We start from the raw sequence: 22,853 nt of genomic DNA, 5'->3' as shown, positions 1-22,853 counted from the left end.
AGAATGAATTGCTAATCTTCTAAATAACAGCTAGAGCAAGCCACAGACAAAGCATGGTCCATCATGTATTGAGAGGAAGAACAAAATAAAGCAAGAAAAAAGTAAAAATAATTAATCAAACAAGGCATTAAAATTGTCAGTTTTTTATTTCTTTCTTTAGAAATTTTCATTAGGATTCTTGTAATATTGTTCTGTAATAATTATCTTAGCCTACCAGAAGATAAACTAAATAATAGGAGAATCAGAGTGAGGAGGGGCACTAAAAAACCTGGACAGTGAATCTGATACACACCTTTTTTTTTAGATTTAGTTATCTTTTCCAGGGCATAGGAGCCTTCATTGTCAGACTATCTTTTTATCTAATTTAAACCCCACAGGCTGTAGTTAAATTCCATTTCTTCTTTTTATCATTCTTCGGAGTCTTCTTTTATTTGAAGAATATAGTAACTCACCTCAGGTCCATTTTTAAAAGATCAAATATATTTCTTTGTGTCCCTGGCTCTTTTAAGGCATCTGGGTGTCTCAAGGGATGGGGGTCTATGGAATTTCCTAGAACTCAAACTGTTCTCTACATCTAGGGACCCCCTGGACCTTTGGTAAAAAAATTTTAATCTTTCTAGTTCCTGCTGTTTGGTCCTTTCCAAACTGAGATTCTTCTCAATTCTTTCTTCCCTCCCTCCCCCATGACATTATTGTCAGGGCTCCTGCCTGGTGCTTGCAGTCAGTAAGGAGATAGACACTAACCAGTAAATAATTACAAGAGTGACAAATGATTTGAAGAAAAACTATAGGGAATTAAGAGAATATATAATAGGGGACACTGACCTAGACTTGAGGGTGAGGATAGACTCCTCCCTGGCCAAGTGATATTTGAGCTGAATCCTAAAGTGTGACAAGAAGGAATTCCAAAGGAAGAACTTTCCAGGAGAAGGGAACAGACACGCAGTCTCTGAAGAAAAAGGCCCTTGATGGGCACTCCATGTGGTTGCCGGGCTGTGTAACATCCACTAGGGAAAATGCCACCTCTGCCAGCCAGCTCGCCCTCTGTCCCTAGCGGTTGTTGATGTTATCTGGGCAATTCAGTTCAGTGACATTCACTGAGTGCGGGTCTAACAGTGGCACTGGGAGATAAATATGGATATAAATGTAGGAAAGACCGTGACTTGCAGGAGCAGGAAAGGAGAAGGGGCCCGGATGGAAGGGGTAATCCAGGGTCCAGGCAAGGGCATCCTGACAAAACTGTGGGTGAAGGGGGAATGTGTGTTGGAAAGGGGTTAGGAAAGCTCCTTTGGGGAAATGGCAGGAGAGGGACTCTGATAAACAATTATGAAGGGGAAAGGCGATCCAGCTGAGACAGGAGCTTGAACTAGAAAAATAACACAGAAAGGAAGCTGACATTTGAATGCTGGTGAAGTGATGGTCATAATGCAACTTTTCTTCCAGGAAAATAGGGAGCTAGGCAAAATGAGGTATGGGTCATACATAGTTTTGTTCCCTCCAAATGCCAAACTGTATATTTTAACCATTTTGGGGGCTATTATTTCTAGAATGTTTTATACCCAGTCCTGCCTTCATTAGCAAAGGATCCTAAACATAACCCTTTCTTGATGATTCAGGACCATGGTTATTTTATGCTGTGTCATTAGGCTGTTCTCAGTCTACTTTGTTCTTTTTCTCCCTCCTCTGGCTGTCTATCACCTGCTAGTTCTCTTTGACTCAGACTCAAGCAAATCCCTACCCCCAACACACTCATCACAAATTGCTCTTTCTGTGTCTATTTTGCAGCTTCTATTGAACTGAGAAACCAAGTAAATACACGTGTTGGGAGTCATGTGCCTGGTATATACAACAAGCTAAAATAAATATTTGTTGAGTAAATGATGAATTAGGCTCTGAGTAGGAAGCCAGTGCATGGGGTTGGTGTATGAACCTGAGATAATTCCTTCTAGGACTAAATTCAAAGCCATGTAAAGTCAGACTTCCAAATAATGGTCGTTACTTGGCTGTTTTTGCAGTGTTGCTTAGCAAGCCAAACTGCCAGCCGGCTTAGCTTCTAATGACTAACAACTATTTTTTTATGTCCTGGTGATGCTGGTTACCATGGTGCTCAGGATGACATGGTTGGGTTTTTCTCATAATTGCCTTTTAGTGGCTCAAGAAAATTTTTTGTGATAAAAGCATATTCCTTTTCTGATGAAGTAGAACAGGACAATTATCATAAAATGTAGCCTTTAAAAATGAGAAAGGACAGTTTTTTGCTTTTCTAAATCATAGCGGTTGCTGTAGGAATGGTATGATAACATTTTGGGGTTTCCCTTTATAGATTTGCAAGACAGTGATTTGAATTGGTTGGCTAGATAAGACTCTCAAGCCAGTATCAAGGTAGCTTTTCTCAGCTCATTCCAATAGAGTTCTTCAGTGTTAAGATATAAGCGTTAGGGCTTTCCAGACTTTCATAAGACACAAGAGACTGTAACTGTTAGCACTGTTAAAATTCTCCTGTAACATCTGTCATCACAAAGAAGCATCCTATAAAGTCAAACTGTTTTTGTCTAGGTCTTGGGGAAATCAGGACAAGCTTATAAAACTAGTTTTAGAACCATAAGGGAAACCTTAGAGATCACTTGGTCTCATCCTTTCATTTTAAGATGGAGAAAACCAAGATCCTGAAAAGAACAATAATAAAAATAGCCATGAAAGGGCCTCCCCGGTGGCGCAGCGGTTGAGCACTGGGTTGCAAAGCTGCCCACAGCCTCTGCAGCACCGGTTCAATCCCCGGCTGCTCCCCGGCCACCAGAGGAGGGTCCCACATGGCGCGCAGACCTCTCCTGCCGCCCGCTGCTCCCCTCAGCAGTGTACTTAGGTCCTTCTGCCTGCTCTGCTCCCCACTCTGGCTCTGGTGAATTCTCTCACCTTCCCACGCTTCTGACTGTACCCAGTGCTTGTATAAATAAATAAATAAATCTTTAAAAAAAAAATAGCCATGAAACACTCTTATGGTTGCAAAACCTTTACCTTTGCAAAGACCTTCCCAAAATAGTAACTCATTTTGTGCTCATAGTGCATGCAAAGTCAGTAGTATTCTCCCCATTTTGTATATGAGGCCCCTGGATCTAGAAATGTGGGTGAGAAGCCACATCTGTGGCTCACCACCTACCATGGTTCCACAGACAGATGGTCCTAGATGCCTGGGCTCAGATCCCAGCTCCTCTGTTTACCAGTTGTTTGTATCTTCCCTCTTCTTAAAATGAGAATGATGCTACTACCTTGTAAGTTTACTGGGAAGGCAAAAGATAATCCCTGTATAGCACTTCCACAATTCACCATGTGCTTCTTATCTCACTGAGCTAGTTAAATGCATTGTATCTACTTAGTCATTTGGTATAACAAGTGCTCTCTCTGATCCAGCCCAGGTAAAAGTCAAGTCTAGAATAAGAAACAAAAGTGAAACTGTTTGCTTTGAGTGAGGCCCCAGGAGACCAAGATTGAGTTATGGCAATTTCCTTATATATCTTTTATCCTGTCATCAGCTAGTATTAGATTTCCTCCCCCATCACTCTCCCCTTCCGCAGACATCCCAGGCAAATTGAAAATATGACCATGTAAACAAATATTACAACCAGATCAATGAAACCCCTCCAAGCTGCAAACTGTCCACTAGAATGAAATATCAGAGGTGGGAAGTGTTGTACCGGAAGGCAGAATAATTGTGAGCAGGTGACTCCTTATTTCCCCTTCTCTGGTCAAAGCCCTTGTCCTTCTTTGCTGACTCACTCGTGAGGTGTTGAGTATTAGCTCTGCATGTTTTCCTACACGTTCTGGCCATTTACAAACTAAGTTCCCAATGCTCTTAACACATTGAGCCAGGAAACCTGAGCTTCAGTCTGAAGGATGAAGCCTGCACGGTATGTTAGGAAAAGCACGGATCATGGAGGCAGAAGGAACCAGATTTGTTTCCTGGCTTCAGCATACTAAGTCTAGGTCTTGGGGAAATCACTGTTTTTCTAAGTCTCCGTTTCCTCACCTCTGTATTAGTAATAACAATCGCCATTCTGCAGAGGTAAGACGACATCAGGTTGTGTCTGCACCCAGTAACAAAGGAGTGGCAATCACCACTATGGCAAAAACTGGACAGTGGGGTGAACATTGACCTGTGCTCTCAGGAGTCAGCTTAGTTTAGATGAGAAAAGTTGGGTGAACACTGGAGTAGCAGCAGGCTGTCACCATCTGGAATGAGGACCTTCCAGTGGACGGGTTTTGAGGTCCTCGGTGTGTCTATACTTCATATAGAGCCGGTGAGAGCCACAACTGCCTCATCTCCCAAGGACCAACACTGTGATCATAGCCCTTGGGCTGGCCCCCAGCTAAAGGCCATTCCCATTTGCCTTTCAGTGTATCTTCTTCATATCTGATGTCAGTTTGTGGTCTGAGAATGAGGTCACACTGCCAAAGCTTAGACAATCCACTTGGGCTGATTTTTAAGTGGGGGGTCCTGGTTATGTTTAGCCTGAAGAGAGGAGCACACTGGCCCCATGAGTAACCTGTAAAGCCATTTCTGTGCCTGTGGGACCTGAGTTTAAAGTATCCAGCCCTGGCCTAGGGAGGGTGGGTGCTGTTCAGTCCTTGGACAAGTTAGTTTCTGAATGGGGAATAAGCACAAGGCATTTTTTTTTTTAAAGATTTACCTATTCATGCATACAAGAACTGGGGTACAGGCCAGAGGTGCAGGGGGTAAGAGGATTCACCAGAGACAGAGTGGGGAACAGAACAGGCAGATCGACTGAAACACACTGCTGAGGGAAGCAGCGAGTGAGACAGGAGAGGTCTGCTGCGCCATGTGGGTTGCTTCCTAGCTGGGGATCGAACTCGTGCTGCAGAGGCTGCAGATAGCTTCATAGGTTACCTCTTAACCCCTTGTGCCACCAGGGAGACCCAAGCACAATGCATTTTGATAGAGTGGAGGAAAGATGGCACTGTCTCTACCTGAAAGCCTTTGATGGCGGGAGGAAGGGCTCAGAAATGATCCTTCCTAACTAATACATGTTACTGAGATGGGGACTAACCTCCAAAAAGCAGTGTTTGGAAACAGTCAGTCAGCTCTTAGTGGAGAGGAAGGATTAGAGCTGGAAACACTGAAAGGCTTGATTAGTTAGAATGTTAGTACAACTGTTCAGGGTATGATGTGGCCCTGGGCAGTGAAGACTAGACACTTGGAATTGAAAGGGAGAAAAATCTCTGGAACCTTCTACACCTTCTAGATCGGTCTTTCTCAGTCTTCTTTACTGGCTCTTCCTCCATTATAGTCACTGGCATGTCCTCATCACCTGGAACCGGGCCTACCAGTATCAGACATTCACATATTTGTTGTGTCAGTGTGGCATTTCTGTGACTCTAGATGCTGAGTGCTCAGGGCTTAGAACTGGATCTCTGTCTCCTTTGGTTATTTCATTTTTTTTCTCCGAAGAGATCATCAGGTCAGATTTGCATTTCCAGCTGCTGATTGACATTCCACTTGGAAATCTCAACAAGATCTCAAGCTTAAACCTGTCCAAAGCCAACCTCCTGCTCTCTTTGCCAAACCTACACCTCACACTCTGTTCCCAAACCCCTAAATTGCAGACCATTCTTCCTGTGGTTCAGACCCAAACTTCTCTTTCTCTCTCACCCTTGCCCAGTCCCTCACAGGGGTGCCGCGCTGTCGCGCCGCTGTCAGCAGATCTGAGGAAGCTGGCTCTTCCATCCATCGCTCTCCCAATCCGGCCACCAGCATCTCTTGCTTGGATGAATGCCAGAGCATCCTTGGAGGTCTCTCTCTCTCGGCTCCCACCTCTGCCCACTCGGTGGGCTTTCTAGATACAGCCACTACAGAGATCCTGTTAAAGCTTAGATAACATCACTTTTTGCAACACACACACACACAAACACAAAACTCTGTATTTTTTAAAATGTCCTTCAGAGTAAGACCCAAAGTCCTTATAAAGGCCTTCCAGGCTCTTTGTAGCAGTACCTGCCCCACCCCTGCACAACCCAACCTTGGCTGTGACCCCTGTCCTCTCCTGTATCTGCAGCCACCGCACCAGCATCCTTGCCATTCCTCGGCACATCCGTCATGGTTCCAGCTCAGGGCCTCTGCGTGCTGTTCTACTGCAGGGATGTCCCCCAGATGTCTCTGGGGCTCCCTACCTCACTGCCTTCAGGTCTTTATTCAAACATCGCTTCTTCGGGGGCTCGCAACCGGTTCCCCTGCCTGAAACCAGAATAATTGCTCACTCACCCCTACCCACCCCCTCGCCACCCTTCCCTGCAGTGCTGTGTTAAGGATTTTATTTATTTTTTTGGCTTTGTAAGGGCCGGACCGGGCACAGTGAAGGTTTTCTGATCCCATGCAGACCGGGTAAAGGAGGAGTCAGAGTCCTCAGTGGTTTTGCAGGTCTTTTATTGGGGTTCACCAGGCATATGGCAGGCAGGGGTGCTGGCTGGGGGGCTGGGAGGCCTGCCAGCAAGTCTTTACTCTATCTGGGCTCTCTGGCGTTCTCTGCTTCTGCGTCGGCTTCTCCTTCAGGTTCTGCTGCTGCTGGCTGGGGCTGCTGGCATCACCCCGTGACGCCGCCCTTAAAAAGCACAGTCTTAGCTCAGCTGAATCCCATCTACCTATGCCCACACCCCATTCCAGGTGCCCGCCATCAGGCATGCATTCAGGACAAGGATCCATCATCTATCCTGATGGCGGAAGGGCAGAAAAGCCTGATATTTTCTTTACCCTACAGGCTTCTTCTCTCACCCCCACTTCCAGGAGAGTGATTTGTCCCTGGTGTGCATCGCTGCGCTTCTAGTACCTAGAGGAGTGCTCGGCTCTCACCAGTATTCAATCAATGCTGGGCGAGAGAATGAAGGAAAATCTGGAAGAGTGTGAGGATTTTTTTCTAATCTTTCCTAAAGGAAATGAAGGTTTTAAGGAAATGAGTGACTGGGTGAAGGCTGAGAAAGCAGAGTCTGATGTGCCACTTACTGTAGTGAAGCAAGAGAAAGAGGGGGTGAGCGGGTTCCGATTTGGGTAAATGATCTTGACAAGACAAGGGGACAGCTCAGGCAAAATGTCTAAAATAGAAGGAGAGATCAAAATAGACGCTGATGTTAAAATATAAATTTAGCTCTCAGGGAAAAGGCAGTGGTGATATTTACAGCGAGGGCCTCTGCTGGGAGCTTAGTTGAGAGGAGAGGAGCAGAGGGTCAAGGACGGAATGGAGGGTCTTAAACGCAAATACCCATGAGAATCGCCAGAGGAGGTTTTAAACCTCCCACTACTGGGACTGCACCCCAAACCAATTGGGTGGGAGAGACATGGGAGTCAATAGGTGTTAAAGACCCCAGGAGAGTCCCACATGTAGGCAGGGTTGAGAATCACTGAGCTAGCATCTTTAAGACATGTTTATCTTTAGGTGAGGATGAAGTCATGGAAGCAGGAGAATATAATAATGGGGTGAAACCAGGGTGATCTTCACTGATTCTTCTCTACTCAAATATGCATAAGCATCACCTGACAATCCCCATGGAAATGCAGATTTGGAATCTGATTGCCAAGTGGGGGCTGGGCTTCTGCACCTGTCAGGCACCCCAGGGGATGCCATTGTTTCTGGTCCAAAGACCACACTTTGGAGTAGCAAGTCAGTATCAAGAGCATTAGTGTGCAGATGAATGACCTGAGAGCTCATTAAAACATCTGTCTGGCCCCAACTCACCCCCAACCCCCTGATCCTGTAGGTCAGGGGTGGGATATCAGAACCTGCTGGGTATGTTCAGCCACTGCTCAGGGGAACACAATTTGAGGTGTAGAACCACTCAATACTGCCTTCCAAAAAAAGATGCAGCAGCGATCCCAGGAGAAAAACGTAGTAAAAGCCACTGTGTTTCACAGGGTGAAGGGCATCTGTGAGGCAGAAACCATAAAACCATAAAATGATTTCTGATTTTCTGTAGTTCTCTGTTTCCAAGCAGTATGCTTTCCTTCTGACTTCTCTATTTTATCTTGGGAACAATTACCTTACCAAATGACTGTAGGTATTTTTGAAAGAGAGAGGAAGCAAATCAATTATTTGCTTTTCTTTTTTCAAGGCATAGGCAGTCTGCTAACAGGCTCCTCTGTGGGTGTGCCTAAACCATCTGGAGCAGATGAGATATTTATTAAAGACCCTTGGAGGGTATTTCAACTTCTTCAAATACCAAACTACAATTGTGACGTTGCTGCCTGACTTTCTGCCTCTTTAAAGTGGGTTTCCAGCCTCAGCACTCTTCACATTCCTTATTCTGGAGCTGTCCTGTGCTTGCTGAATGTTTAGCTGCACCCTGGAGTTCTGCCTGCTGCATGTCAGTAGCCTCCCTCAGCCCATGTTGTAGCAACCAAACTTTTCTCCAGGCATTGCCAAATGTCCCCTAGGGGACAAAAATCAGCCCTAGTTGAAAATCATTGTTTTAAAAGCAATATCTGAAAACCCAGTTGCCCTTCCAAGAAATCTGGCTTGTAGTTTGGGGGTGTTGATGCCAGTTGTAATGAGATAGAGCCCTACACACAACCAGCACCAGCACTGCCCTTTGGATTCTTGGGACAATGAAAAAAAGTTTGATTCTTCAAGCTTATCTCAGAGGTGACTGGCACACTCAAGAAGGCTCCAAGAAATCCTCTCCCAAGCTCAGCATTAACGGTCAGCCACTGCCCATGTCAACAAAACAATAGAAACACCCATCATCTTGCTGCTATAATTACCCTTTGTTCCAGGAGGTTCTTTCCACCTTTTCCTTGTGACTCTTAAAGGTACTTGTTCTGCAACCATCCCAAGCCTGGTAGGTTCACCATCAGTTTAGCAGCTTGAAAGGAAACTTGGCGCCCTTGGCATGATCCCTATGCAGGGGAAACAAGCCAGCAGGGAGACAGCAACTTGGGCCCACCTGTAAACCCCTGTACTCTCCATCCTCTGGGCTTTCTCTGGCGTTCTTTCCTGGTCTCTTCCTCTTGTACCTGTAACTCACTCTCTCCTCGCCATTCTCACACCGCCCTCATAGCCCTGACCTCCTAGGCACAGGTGTGTCCACTTATGCATGCCCACACCAAACCCCAGGGGTCCATCAGGCATGCATGCTCCATGCCCACACTCCCGAGCACCTTCTGCATTCAAGGCCGCAGGTGATAACCAGAGAGGCCCGCGGCTTAAAAGCCTGACCATTTCACTTACCCTGCAGTATACCAAGGGCACCAGGATTTATTAGACATTGCAGTGTTCGTTTATCTTCCTCATTAATAAGGCCATCTGACCACTTGAACACCATGGAGCCTACCCATGAACCAATGGTTGCCAAACTGCAGTCTGCATGAGAAACAGCTGTAAGGTTGATTAAAGCACTGATTACTGTCACAGCCCCTGAGAGTCTGACTTACCAGGTCTGGGGTGGAACCTAATTGCATTTGCATTTCTAACTAAACTCTCAAGTGAGTCTGTGGTGCTAGCCCAGGCACCACACCATGAGAACCGTGACTACAAACCAGGATAATTGTCCTCAGCCTTGACTGAACATTAACATCACCCGGGGAGCATTTTAAACTATTGATACCCCTGGCCTTCCCCCGAACCAATGAAATCAGAACCTCTGGGTGTGGGATCCAGTTTTCAGAATGTATTGAAAAACATTCTCAGAATGTATTTCAGAATGTATTCTCAGATAATTTATTTCAGAATGTATTCTCAGATAATTCTAATATACAACCAGCTTTGTAAAATAATATCCCAAGGTATTGGGTATAGAGGGCCTCACCAGGATGCCCTATTTACTGGAGGTCTATAATATGACTTAATCCCAGAGAGGTGTGTCTCTGACTTCTTATGTTTCGTTGAAGATCATTTTAACATCTCCAACAAAGACCATCCCAACACTGTGGTCTAAACAAGACTTAAGTCATAGGTGCTTATCCTCTACATTGTGTCTTATCAGGGTATGAATAGCACTGGGGCTGTAGGTTGTAAATCAGAGGTTGGAAAGAGGTGGCTAAGGCTGGAGAGAAGTAAACCAAAAAGTTAAGAAGAAGTGTCAGCAAGTCAAGCCATGCAGACAGGGCTGGGACTTCTGCAAGGGCTGGTCGCCAGGAACGGTGCAGGAGTAGAAGTTCAGAAGTAGAACACCAGTGAACCCAGAATAAAGTATACTCTTTATAGGAGGCAGATGTAGCCTTAATTTTTTAAAAAGTGTGTTGCCATAAAATCTACTGTTTCTCTATCTTTCAACTCAGCTCAGAGATTTCCCATCTGTTGATGTTTAGTGCCAAAATAGTATGGTCACAGGACATATAAAAATATCTCATAAAGTAGGAACATTTAGAGTTTTCTGTTTAAAGAATTACCTTTTGCCTCTACTATACCTTAATGAGATATAATAGGCTCTTGAAATTAACAAGGTTTAAGTTTGACACTTTGAAAATATTTAGCAACGGGACAGGTGATTTTGCCAGGCCCCAAGTGCTAGCTCAAGGCTGAGTGTGTGCAGAGCAAAGCACTGAGCCCTTCCTCGCCGTCTGCAGTTGAGTTTGGCTTTGCTGTCTGCTCTCCACATGCCATCTGGTTTTAGTAATGATCCTAAAGAAATACAGGTGGTTTATTTTTTCATATTCAAGGAAAATCATCACCAAATAAGAGGAATACCTTTAGTGGAAACTGAAAAAGAGCTTCACTTGCTTAAGAATATGCACAAGACACAGGCCTGTCAATAGATTCTGGAGAAAGCTGGAGCCTGTCCAGATAGTTCTGATTCATACCATGAGGGGTTCTCAAAATCTCACAATTCCCAATGCTCTCCTGAACTCTCCATGTAATCTCTTGACAAATTGTGAAGTTCTGTATAAATGTTAATGCTGACTATCAGTTAATTATTTCAAAAGCATCCTACTTTTCTAGAAAGTTGGAAGAAAACTGAAGGATCCCACAACTGCTGTAAGTCAGGAATGGCAAGTGTTGGCAAGTCCAGCCATTCGGACAGAGCTGAGATGCTAAGGCTGGACACCAGGAACATGGCAGGATTCAAACCAGAGGTCAGAGAGTTGGGAGAAGGCTCTGGAGAAACCTTGCTAGTCTGTGTCGGGACGACTCAGGAGGAAAGGCCATAGTTCCCATCTAGGACAGCAGAACCATCTAGGACAGCAGAAAGGGAAGAGCCCAAATGTAAACTTCTCCTCTCTAAGTATGCCCCTCGGGAATGAACACCACACTCATCCTGGGGAGGAGAAATAATGGACGCAGTTTGCCCAGAAAAATATGAAAGCACTTTGGACATTTGGAGCCTTCCACCCTCGTTTGCCCCAGTTGAGTTTTAGAGTCAGCTCTGAGAGTTGATAATCACACCAATAAAGATGTGAACCTAGTAGATGCCAGGCCAGAGCTCTTTGTTCTTGGATCATCTCCTTACCTGTGACACCTCATCCCTGGTCACCATTTCTACCACCACAGAAAATCATAAGATGTTGCCCTCTCCCCATTCCTGGTCTCACAATGGCCTGGCTTGGACCCATTTTGGGTGTCGGCCACGTCTGAGAGCACAAAAGAACAATAGGTGTTCTAAACTCACATTTCACAACATTACCACCCATGTTCAAGCCAGTATTGCACGCCATTCCCACCTGTTCTGTTTCTGGGAAGCAGCTCCTAATTTTACTTGTGTGTAGGTTGCAGTGTTCAGCTCTGCCACTGCCTGTTCATTCAGGCATTGATAATTTTTTTTTCCCCAACTGTCTTTCTTTTTTAAATAACAGTTTTATTGAGATATAATTCATGTATCATAGGATTCACACTTTTGAAATACACAATGCAGTGGATCATCAATTATGCAACTATTAGTATCTAATCCTAGAACTTTTCATCACCCTAAAGATTAGCTTATTCTGGAAATTTCATATAAATGGGATCCTACAATGTGTGGCCTTTGGTGTCTAGCTTCTTTCACACAGCATAATGTTTCCAAAGTTGACCCATATTGTAGCATGTGTCTATACCTCATTCTCTTCCTGTGGCCAGGTAATAGTCCGTGGTATGGATATACCACATTTATCTTATCTATTCATCAAGTTGATGGATATTTGGGTTGTTTCCATTTTTCAGCTATTAGAAATATTGCTGCTGTGAACATTTGTGTACAGGTTTTTGTGTGGACATATGTTTTCATTTCTTTTGAGTATATACATAGGAGTAGGATTATTGCATCATAGGATAATTTATATTTAATATTTTAAGAAACTGCCAAACTGTTTCCCAAAGCAGATGAATAATTTTCACCATTCCCCTTACCCCTCGCCCCAGCAATGTCTGAGGGTCCCAATTTATCCACAACCTCAGCAACCCCTGATGTTAACCATTCTAGTATAAAGTGATGCCCAATGGGGTTTGACTTGCATTTCCCTAAATATGAAGATGTTGAGCATCTTTTCATTTGCTTATCAACCAGTAGACAACTGGGATAAGGTTTATTCACATCTTTTGCCCACTTTTAAACTCAATTGTATTTTTGTGAGCTGTAAATTTTCTTTGTATATTCCAGATACAAGCTCCTTATCAGATATGGGATCTGCAGATATTTTCTCCCATCCTCTAAGTTGTCCCTCACTTTTTTTGTTGATGTCTCTTGTTAATTTTGATGAAGTCCAGTTTGCTTTTTCTCCATTGGTTGCTTGTGCTTTGGGTGTCATAGCTAAAAATATTTCCTACTCCAAAGTTGCAAAGGTCACTCTTCTGTTTTCTTCTAAGGGTTTTATTCTCTGACATTTATGTGTTTGATCCATTTTTTTAAAATTTATTATTTATTTATATATTTTACAATACTGTGTATTTCCTGTAAAATTCCAACACCATCGTGCCCGTGAACCATCACCATAGTCCCTTATGCTTTTCCTCCCCCGCCCTCGCAGAATGTCTCTGATCTATTGTTGCCTGCTAGTTTTATTATTATTATTATTGTTTTTTTTTCTGATCCCTTATTTGGTTCCCCTATATTTCTCCTATAAGTGAAACCATCCAATATTTTTCTTTTTCCTTCTGGCTTATTTCACTGAACATGATCCCTTCTAGCTCCATCCACATTGTTGCAAATGACATGAGTTTACATAGTATTGCTACATAGTATTCCATGATATATATATACCACATCTTCTTGAGCCAGGGTTGTTTTTGTATCTTACCTATTGTAAATAGTGCTGCAATAAACATAGGGGTGCAGGTATTCTTTTGAATTAATGTTTTTGTGTCCTTTGGGTAGAGTCCTAGGAGTGGAATTGCTGGGTCATATGGTAGCTCCATTTTCAGTAGTTTGAGGAACCTCCACACAGCTTTCCCTAGTGATTGGACCAGTTTGCATTCCCAACAGCAGTGTAGGAGTTTCTTTTTCTCCACATCCTCGCCAACATTTGTTGTTGCCTTTTTTTTTTTTAATGTGTGCCATTCTCACTGGTGTAAGGTGGTATCTCATTGTGATTTTGATTTGCATTGTTCGATCCATTTTGAATTAATTTTTGTGCATAATGTGAAGTAGGCATCACCTTATTCCATAAGTGGATATCCAGTTATCCCCCATTAGATATGTAGTTTCACTCTGTGCCAGGTACTATTCTAGTATCCAGATAAACAGAGCATAGCTGTGGGCCCTCAGAGAGCTTGCCATCAGAGTGAGGGCATCACATAGAAGTAGAGAATAACAGCATGGTGTAATAATGTGTGTATGATGCCTAGCCTTGTGCCTGGCCCATAGAATGTTTATAGAAAAGGGTAGCTATAATAATAATAATAATAGCTGCTATTGTTATAAATAATAATAGCTGCCAATGGGAAGATGTGTACAAAGTGCTGTGGAAGGAATTTCTCCATGTCTTGAGACTGGCTTCATTATGGGCCACCCCCCAGCACTTCTGGAACCCAAAAGAGGAAAGGCACCGAGAGATAGGCCTCTTAAAGGCCAACTTTTTTGAGAGAGGAAGGACTTCAGGTAGGTTTGTCACGAAAACAACTGATTTTCTTGTCCTTGTGAGTGTCAGCTTAGGACAGGGTTGTATGATTGCTGGCTCCTGTTCCAGCCTGTATCCAGGCGAGAATGACTTCCTTCATTTGTAGAGATCTGCAGGCACTTGAGGGAATCTTAAAGGCTGGTTGTGAATTATAAAATGTTTCAAAATAGATTGAGTACCTTGTCTTGAATATTACATAATGATGGCTTAAAAATCTCTATTCTCTGCACATAGAACATCCTCAAATTGACCTTATAAAGTGTAGACCAATGGGGAATTTTCACATGGAAGTTACTCTTTGTGAAACATCATAAAATGTTAATTTATTCAATCCTATCATATGAGCTAATCTCTTAGCAGTAGGAAGTATGACTGTGTGTGAATGTGTGTGTGTGTGTGTGTATATATATATATATATATATATATATATACACACACACACATATATATATATGGCTGTGTGTGTGAATATATATATAATCTTGGGATACACATTACAAAAGTTCTCCAGTTATAGAAAATAATTTGAAGAACTCACTTTTCCAAGTTTTCCCATTGTCATTTGCTTTGTCATCTGTTAACATGCGTTAGCAGAAAAATGAGAACAGGCACCATTAGTTTAAGAGCAATATGTTGGGAAAAAAACTTTAAATTGAGCACATACCAAAAATTAACATAATCTAACTTTAGCTCAAAACACTGCAGTTCAGTTGGATAGGGTGCAGTGGTTTCAAAGAAGGATAATTTTAGAATCATGGATCCAGAGTTTAAATAGACATTTAAACATATTCTATTTTATCCAAGAAAAAAAAAGTTTTCGTGTCTGGTTTTAATATTATATCAACTATGGATTTTTATTCAGTCTTCATTCAGCTCACCAGGCATTTATATGGAAGAAACCCCATCTAGGTGTGTGTCCTGAAGGAGTTTATGAGTAGAGGACACGCACGTGCAATTCACGCAAGTGCAATTCAACTCTGCCACTTACAGACTGTACCTTTAGGCTTGTTTTATACTTAAGCTGTGTCTCGGTTCAGAACTTGCCTCAGGAATTGTTGCGAGAATTAAATAAAATCAATACTTATAAAGCCCAGGGCATCGTTAAACCTTAATAAATGTTAACTATCATTATTTAGTTGCTGGGCAATAAAAAATTATGAACTGCCTGTGCCATATTATAGTTTACCAAGTGCTTACACATAGCCGCTGAGTCATTTGAGCTTCACAGTCACCTCTGGATTCTGGTCTTCCTAGTCACTTACCATCACGGCTAACAAATCACTCTAAAACAGAGCCATGAAACAACACCCATTGTATTATGCTCACCGATTCTGTGAGTCAGGAATTCAGACAAGGTTGAACAGGAATGGATTATCTCTGTTTCTGTAGTGTCTGAGCCCACAGTGGGGCCTGAGAGGACACAGATGGGCCTTCACACAGCCATCTGGCACTTTTGGAGCTGACTGGAGGTTATGCTGGGACTGTCCCCTAAGCACCTACATGTGGCCTTTCCACCAGGGTAGGCCTCAGGCTGGTCTTCAACTTCTTGGAGTACTGCTGCAGCAGGAGCCATGTGCCTTTTACGACCTGGCCTCAGAGGGCAGAGCAGACATCCCCCGGCCTCCATAGGGTGGAAGCAGTCACAAGCCCCCTCCACCCCCATCCCAGGCCAAGGGAAGGGATATAGACCACACCTCTGGATGGGAAGCTTATCAAAAAATTTGGGGGGCTATGTTTCAAAATGACTATACTGGTATTATTCCCAAATTCTAGACAAGGGGCCTCCCTGGTTGTGCAAGGAGTTAAGACACAACCTGTGAAGCTGTCCACAACTTATGAAACATGAGTTTGATCCCCGGCCAGCCAGGGAGCAACCCACATGGCACAGCAGACCTCTCCTGTCTCGTCTGCTGCTCCCCTCAGCAGTGTATTTCAGTCAGTCCACCTGTTCTGTTCCCTGCTCTGTCTCTGGTGAATCCTCTCACCCCCTGCACCTCTGGCCTGTACCCCATCTCTTGTATACATAAATAAATCTTTTTAAAAAAAATTCTAGATAAGAAAATTGGGACTCAGTAGATACTAAATGACATCCCCAGGTTACTTGCACAGATAGTAACTAAAATAGTTGGGGGGCAGGGAATGAGGAAGGCTTGAAGGAGAACAGCTTCTAACCTAATTCTTCGGACTCCAAATTCTTGTTCTTTTAATTAGATTATTCATCCTCATTGGCTTGCATATACTTCCTAATAGGTGAAATTTTGCAGAAAAAAATTTAACTGGTTTTGAGTATATTAAGTAACTTTCCTAAAAGGATACAAAGATATAAACATACAAGGTTTGCATTTATGGGAGCTGGTCCACACACTTTGTATTGTAAGGATGGATTCCATGCCAAGATTGGCCAGAGAGCAACTCTGTATCATTTTCTCATGTGAAAAGGCCTCTGGAAATGTCCCAGATGCTTAACAGTGACTTCATTTGTTTTCTAGGAAAATCTCACCTGGCCATTGTCCAGCGGGTGAATAATGAGGGAGAAGGGGATCCCTTCTATGAGGTGATGGGCATTGTCACACTGGAGGACATCATAGAAGAGATCATCAAGTCAGAGATCCTGGACGAAACTGACCTGTACAGTAAGTGTGTGGCCTTGACTGTTGTTCAAGGTCATCCTATTTTCCTCCACCCTCTCGGCTCCACTAAGCTGACTTAGTCCCAGAGCCAGCCCCACGCACTGCAGTGTGATTTCAGGCACTGGCACAGCAGGATGCTCTGGATCTTGAGTCACCCCTGAGCGACTGAGAACATGCTAGCTAAGTGTTTGTCAGGCAAGGTGCCTTCAGGAACTGAGCCAGAACAATGAAAAGGAGACCTCCTGGTCTGTGGATGGAGAAGGAATTCTAGGAAACAAAGTATAAGCTCAGATGAGGCCAGAGGCTGCTCTGCCCTCATTTCTGTCCCCTCTGTTGTCGCTGTTTTGCCTCTTAGTCCACCGAGATGCGGACCCCAGCACCCCTGGCTTCTGCTCGCAATCCACCCACACTGAGGCATCAGCACACAATGGGACTGTCAGGAGATTGCCACCCGCAACCTCAGCTCACACCCTACATGTTCCTACTAGACACGGCTCTCTCCCTGTGCTCTTCCAGCCCGCCCCTGCTTTCTCCTGTCCCGCCCTTCCCCACCCTGGCTCCTGTCCCTGCACCCTTCTTTCTGGTCTCCTCACCCACCCTCCTACTCACTCCTCCCTGGAACACTATGGACTCCTCTGTGCAGTGATCGCTTTTGGTGACTGAGCCTTATCAAAGCTTTGCTTTCAGATATCACAAAGACACGCTCTGTCTCTGGGATGGGGGTGTTATCTAAATCCATGTTAGGCCAGGAAGCATTTCCTGCTCTGAATTTCATCTTGTTGGACAGCAATCCCTTTTCTGCCCCTGAGATCCCATTCCAGAACCTTTCCTAGCTGGGCGCTGCCTTTCAGAAACCAGTCCCGGCCACTCCCCCACCCCATCAGGCAGTGGGTGGTGCAGGAAGAGGAGCACCTTCTCTTTGGACCACGAGCAGGTCAGACCTGTGAGGTAGACACAGCGTAGCCTGCCCCCCAGCCCTTCCTCTTCTGACAGGGGTGAAGCCAGAGAGGTGCTTTCCCTCCTTCTGCCTTCTCCCTTCTCTGCCTCTGCCCACCAGTCCTCATTTAGGATTTCCAAGGCTCTGGGTAGATATATGGGTGAAGACACTGGCACGAAAGTGTGAGCAGTCTGAAAATGAGCGAGCGCCTCCTGACTTACAACCTTCATGCTCCAACACTGTTAAAATCACAAGGAACATAGACTATGGCAGAGGGTTATGGGTGCCTTTGTGGAAGCTATGGTGTGGTAATATGCATCTGAATCATATATTGTTGTAAACCAATGTTACCTCAATAAAATTATTGATTAATTAATTTAAAAAATCACAGGGAACAAAGGCGATCAGAGGAGGGAGGGGTGTTTAGGCAGAGCACACATACGATTTGTGACAATAAAAGAGTGGGTGGGATTCCTGAATTTGCTGCTATTGCCTGGGTCCATCTTCTAACTGAGAGGCTTAGGGCTTCCGCCTCAGGAGCTCTGAGGCCACAGAGCCGGGAATGCTGTTTCTCCTTCCCTGACACCAAATCACACAGGGGTCTGGATCTCCCCACTGTGGTGACCCCAACAAAAGCAGCATAGAGTGGGGGCCAGGTCACTGCAAAGACCCAGCCTGCACAAGAACTTACCCCCAGGCCAGATTCAGAGGAAACCGAAACCGAAACCCCTCCCTACTGCCCTGGGTGCAGGAGAGACAGGTTTGCAGTTTCAAAGTTTTATTCAAAACTCAGAGGCAACAAAAGAGAAATCATCCCAGAAAATATACCCCCCCCCGCATGTTATTATTTTAAGATAAGCTTAACAAAATAAGGAAGGAAAAAATAAACAGGAAAAAGCATTGCCTCTTTTCCACCCAGCTGTAGAGGACACCAGAGTGGGGTGCAGTGTCTCCTGCCTCCCCTCTGCCTCCCATCCTTTCTCCATGACTCCCACCCCACCCCCGTCCCGGGGAAAGAGATGTAGTGTCTCCTCTAGTTGCAGCACTTCATGTGGTCCCACCAGCACCTCTGCCCTGCTGTGATTCTGCTGAAACCTCCAAAACTAACAGATTCTAAGATAACGGCAGCCTGTGCCCTGTGATCCCACAGCCGACAACCGGAAAAAGCAGAGGGTCCCGCACCGGGAGAGAAAGAGACACGACTTCTCCTTGTTTAAGCTCTCGGACTCAGAGATGAGGGTGAAGATCTCTCCACAGCTTCTACTGGCCACGCACCGCTTCATGGCCACAGGTAGGACGGTGCCCACCTGTCTCGGCCCCGACAGGAGCCCAGGCACCAAGCAATCCTGCTTGTCTTGTAAGCTTAGGGCCCAGCACCACTGTTTCAGAAAAGGGGCTTGTCCTTCCCAGGCCCCAGGAAGACACCTAAGGGCTTTCTCCTCCCCAGCCCAGATCTCCTGGGGAGGAAGTAGATACAACTCAACTCTGCTCTTCTCCCTTCGAGAAAAAAGTTAAACCTCTGCTTGCGCTTTTCCCTTCTACTCACATGGCCACCCATCACTTCAAAACTTTCCTCCCCACCCCCTTTTTTCTTATGGTGGTGTGTGGATGTGGTAAGGACCTTTAATATAATATTCACCCTCCTGGCAAATTTTGAAGGGACTAATTTTGTATTGTTGGTGTGGGCAAAAGGATGCAGATCTGGAGGCCTGATTCTCTCGCATAACTGACACTTGGTAGCTCTGAGTCCTTTGCTCCTTCCCCCGCCCATGGCCTCTGGCAAACACCCTTTACTCTGCTTCTATGAGTTTGACTATTTTAGAGCTGTCCTGTAAGTGGCATTAGGTGGCATTTGTCCTTCTGTGTCTGGCTGATTTGACTGAGCACAATGTCGTCCAGGATTGCATTATTTTTTTTTTTTTAAGTTCATGCCCAGCTTTAAACAAAATCGAGGGGAAAATTATGAACAAAGTCGACATTTCCAGAATGATGACCTGTTCCCCTGAGGTGCCACTGCAGGGACACGCCACCCCTAGGGACATGGGGACTGGGTCTATGACACCCTGCACCCCAGCCAAGGAAATCCCAGGAATGGAGATGGCCCTCGACGCATACCCTGCCATGCCCGCCTTAGCCCTCCTTCTCCCCCTCTCCCCTAGAAGTGGAGCCCTTTAAGTCTCTGTACCTTTCGGAGAAGATCCTGCTCCGACTCTTGAAACATCCCAACGTGATCCAGGAGCTGAAGTTCGATGAGAAGAACAAGAGGGCCCCTGAGCATTACCTCTACCAGCGCAGCCGGCCCGTAGACTACTTCGTGCTGCTGCTGCAGGTGAGCGGGAAAGAGGGGGCTCCCACGGGTGGGGCTGGGAAGGTGACTACGTCTCCCCAGTGCTAGGTCCCAAGACTTGGCTCGCTGCCTTGGGAGCAGGCCAGTGGGGAGGGCATTTGTCCACAACCCTCAGAAGGTCAGAAGGAGCTGGTGCAACCGGCTAGTGTCCTGGGAGAGGTGAGGGCCCCGCAGCAGCTCAGCTGACATCAGTGATGCTTGTGGCAGGATGAGGAGGTGCTTCTCCAGCAAAGGGATTCTGCTACTAAACTTCCAAACTGCTGCCCAACAGAATCCTTAACACCTCCTTGCTCTGTTTATACATGCCCAGAAATGGAACTGGCTGCTGCCTCCCAAGGGTCTTCCTCCTGACCCTCCTTGCATCTGTCCCTTCCCTCTGTCAAGCTGAAATTTCAGATTTCCACCCATTGGGCCTTGCTCTCTGCAGACACACAGAACACATCCAGCCAACTCTCTCTGCCATATTTCAGCCTTTGCTGACCCTTGACCTCCCCCCCCTTCAGAGGTCCAGGAAGGGGAAAAATGACTGAGTGAAAGAGGTGCAGCATCCCCCAGGACTCATGTAACTACAATCCCCTCTGCCCTGGGTACCTGGATTGGCCTGAATGGAGTGTCCCATGGGGACAGCTTGTGGCACTGCCAGCACCCTGGCCTGACCTCCCCCGCACCCAACATTAACTCTGTCATTCTTCCCAGTCCCTTCTCAACACAGTTGTAGGAACCTACACACAGTCATCATCCTAAAATGTTAATTAAGCTCACATGAACTTGGAGGTGGCCTTGCTGGGCTAGAATCCACTGGTCTGCCCTGACACTGGTGAGCGTTGCTTCCATCCTTCCAAATAGCCTGGGTAAAATGACTTCTGTTCTCCAAAAATGCAATCACATTTTTACTGTTAGAAATGGAGAAGGGGCCTCCCTGGTGGCGCAGGGGGTTGAGAGCACCCCTGTGAGGCTGTCCGTGGCCTTTGCGGCACGAGTTCAATCCCCGGCTGGCCAGGAGCAACCCACATGGCAAGGCAGACCTCTCCTGTCTCACCTGCTGCTCGCCTCAGCAGTGTGTTTCAGTACATCTGCCTGCTCTGCTCCCAGCTCTCTCTGGTGAATCTTCTCACCACTCCCCCACGACTCTGGCCTGTACCCTACTTCTTAAAAAAAAAAAAAAGAAATGGAGAAGTGCCCATTACATTGTGCATATAACATAGTGAACACATACAAGCTCCTGTCCCCTGCGTAATATAAAAGTAAGTTTTGAAATAAAACTGGGAGGGAGGAAAATGTAATGGCAAGTGGACGTTCAGGAATCAGAAAGATCTGGTTTTAAAATGCCAGTATTGCCCATTCCTAACTGACCTTGACCAAGTTATTTAACTTTCACCTAACATGGCCCCACCTGTAAACTGAATAAGAGCAGTGCGAGTCCTCAGGGGTGGGGCCCGCTGAATGAGAAGCCTTGCTGTCGCCCTGGGGACCACAGATGCACATGACCTGCTGCACCTTGGCTGTCACTATAGCTGCTGGTGAGTTAGACCAACCGCACAGAATCAGATAGAGTAGTGTGAGTGGGAGCTGTTGCATTAATCTACAACATAGGATGTGTAAGGAGGTGTAATATGAAAGTCAGATTAGGAACTAGTGTTTAGAGGTTTTGATTTGCCACCCTGAAAAGGATATACCATAGATATTCCCTTTAAAAATGAATCAAAAAAGATCTCATCTCCACCAGACATGGAGATGGTCTAATCTCAGGCTAACCCAGAGGGGCAGTTTACGGGCCCTGGGCGCACTGGGGCCTAGACCTGTGGCATGGAGGGCCACAACGTGTGCAATCAGAGCTTGGTTATTCGTGACTGGAGGCTGCTTTATGGACTCAGCAATTAATCAATGACAAAGGGCTCCTGAAGCTGAAGTTGGAGGTGCTACCTCTGAAACACAAGTCTGGGCAGAATTAACCCTCCCCTGTGGTAAGGACTGAGCCTGGGTTCTCCTGGGCAGATGTGCTGGGGGCTGCTGTCTGGTGGGAACTGGGAGCCTCGTGCACACCCTCAGTCACTCCCTTCTCTCTCCAGGGTAAAGTGGAGGTGGAGGTTGGTAAGGAAGGCCTTCGCTTCGAGAATGGAGCCTTCACCTACTACGGCGTCCCAGCCATCATGACCGCTGCCTGCTCAGGTACTCTGGCTCCCGCGCTGCCGCTGACTGTGCATGTAGGGGACTTTGTAGGAAAAAGCGTCTGAGGTCAGGTCTTGACTGTTGATGTAGACCCTCCACCAGCCCTTTCACTGTTGGACTTTTGTTTCCTTGTCTGTAAAATTGGTCTGTCAGTCATAACGCGTACATAATATGCTGCTCCAAGAGTTTGTGGAAGTGCGTGGTAGACTAACGTTATCAAGCGTTAGGGCGGATTTCTCAGTGTGAAAAGACAAGTTTGTTTCTATTCTACACTTCCACTTGATTGCCAGTTTTTGCAGGGTTGGTGCTGCAGGTGGGGTGGAAGCAGGAGAATCCCGTAAGAAGTGTGTTCTCCAAATCGCTTCTGAAACACACTGCCTCCTTCTGTCCTCAGATAATGATGTGCGGAAGGTTGGAAGCCTGACTGGATCCTCTGTCTTTCGTATGTATTTCTCAACCCCCATCCTCGCCCTCCCCATCGTAGTCCTGCCTCAGCCCCCTCAGGGGACCTGGACCGAGCACTTTGTGGGCTGGGGCTAGCACACGCGCTGGCAGCCTCTTTGTAAATCTCTGCCAGGAACACTGTTTCCTGCCAGGTACCCACAGACCATGGGCCTTAGTTTCAGTGTGTCTGGAATGCATTCTGCTGCTTCTTTGTTCATGTGCAAGTGATGAATGGGGGACTGGGGGGTTTACCAAAATGTCCCCTGCCAGCGAATGCAGGCAGGGGATTTGTGTGCTTTG

The 22,853-nt window shown here is 45.7% G+C and overlaps 1 protein-coding gene across 4 annotated transcripts in view; it reads left to right on the top strand.

The window, feature by feature from the left end:
- CNNM1 (cyclin and CBS domain divalent metal cation transport mediator 1) overlaps positions 1–22,853 on the top strand; it is a 51,026-nt gene that overhangs the window by 6,289 nt on the left and 21,884 nt on the right. For all 4 annotated transcript variants that reach the window (XM_037496582.2, XM_037496580.2, XM_037496581.2 and 1 more), the window contains exons 2-6: positions 16,516–16,659; positions 18,744–18,884; positions 19,753–19,922; positions 22,010–22,109; positions 22,504–22,551. In XM_037496582.2, the coding sequence (XP_037352479.1) occupies positions 16,516–16,659; positions 18,744–18,884; positions 19,753–19,922; positions 22,010–22,109; positions 22,504–22,551 (603 nt within the window). The remainder of the gene's footprint in view (positions 1–16,515; positions 16,660–18,743; positions 18,885–19,752; positions 19,923–22,009; positions 22,110–22,503; positions 22,552–22,853) is intronic.

This window comes from Talpa occidentalis, unplaced genomic scaffold (assembly GCF_014898055.3).
Source record: "Talpa occidentalis isolate TD23 unplaced genomic scaffold, MPIMG_talOcc4v2.1 talOcc4.8, whole genome shotgun sequence".
NCBI lineage: Eukaryota > Metazoa > Chordata > Mammalia > Eulipotyphla > Talpidae > Talpa > Talpa occidentalis.
Note: the sequence above shows the minus strand (reverse complement) of the source record. Positions and strands in the feature narration are given on the sequence as shown.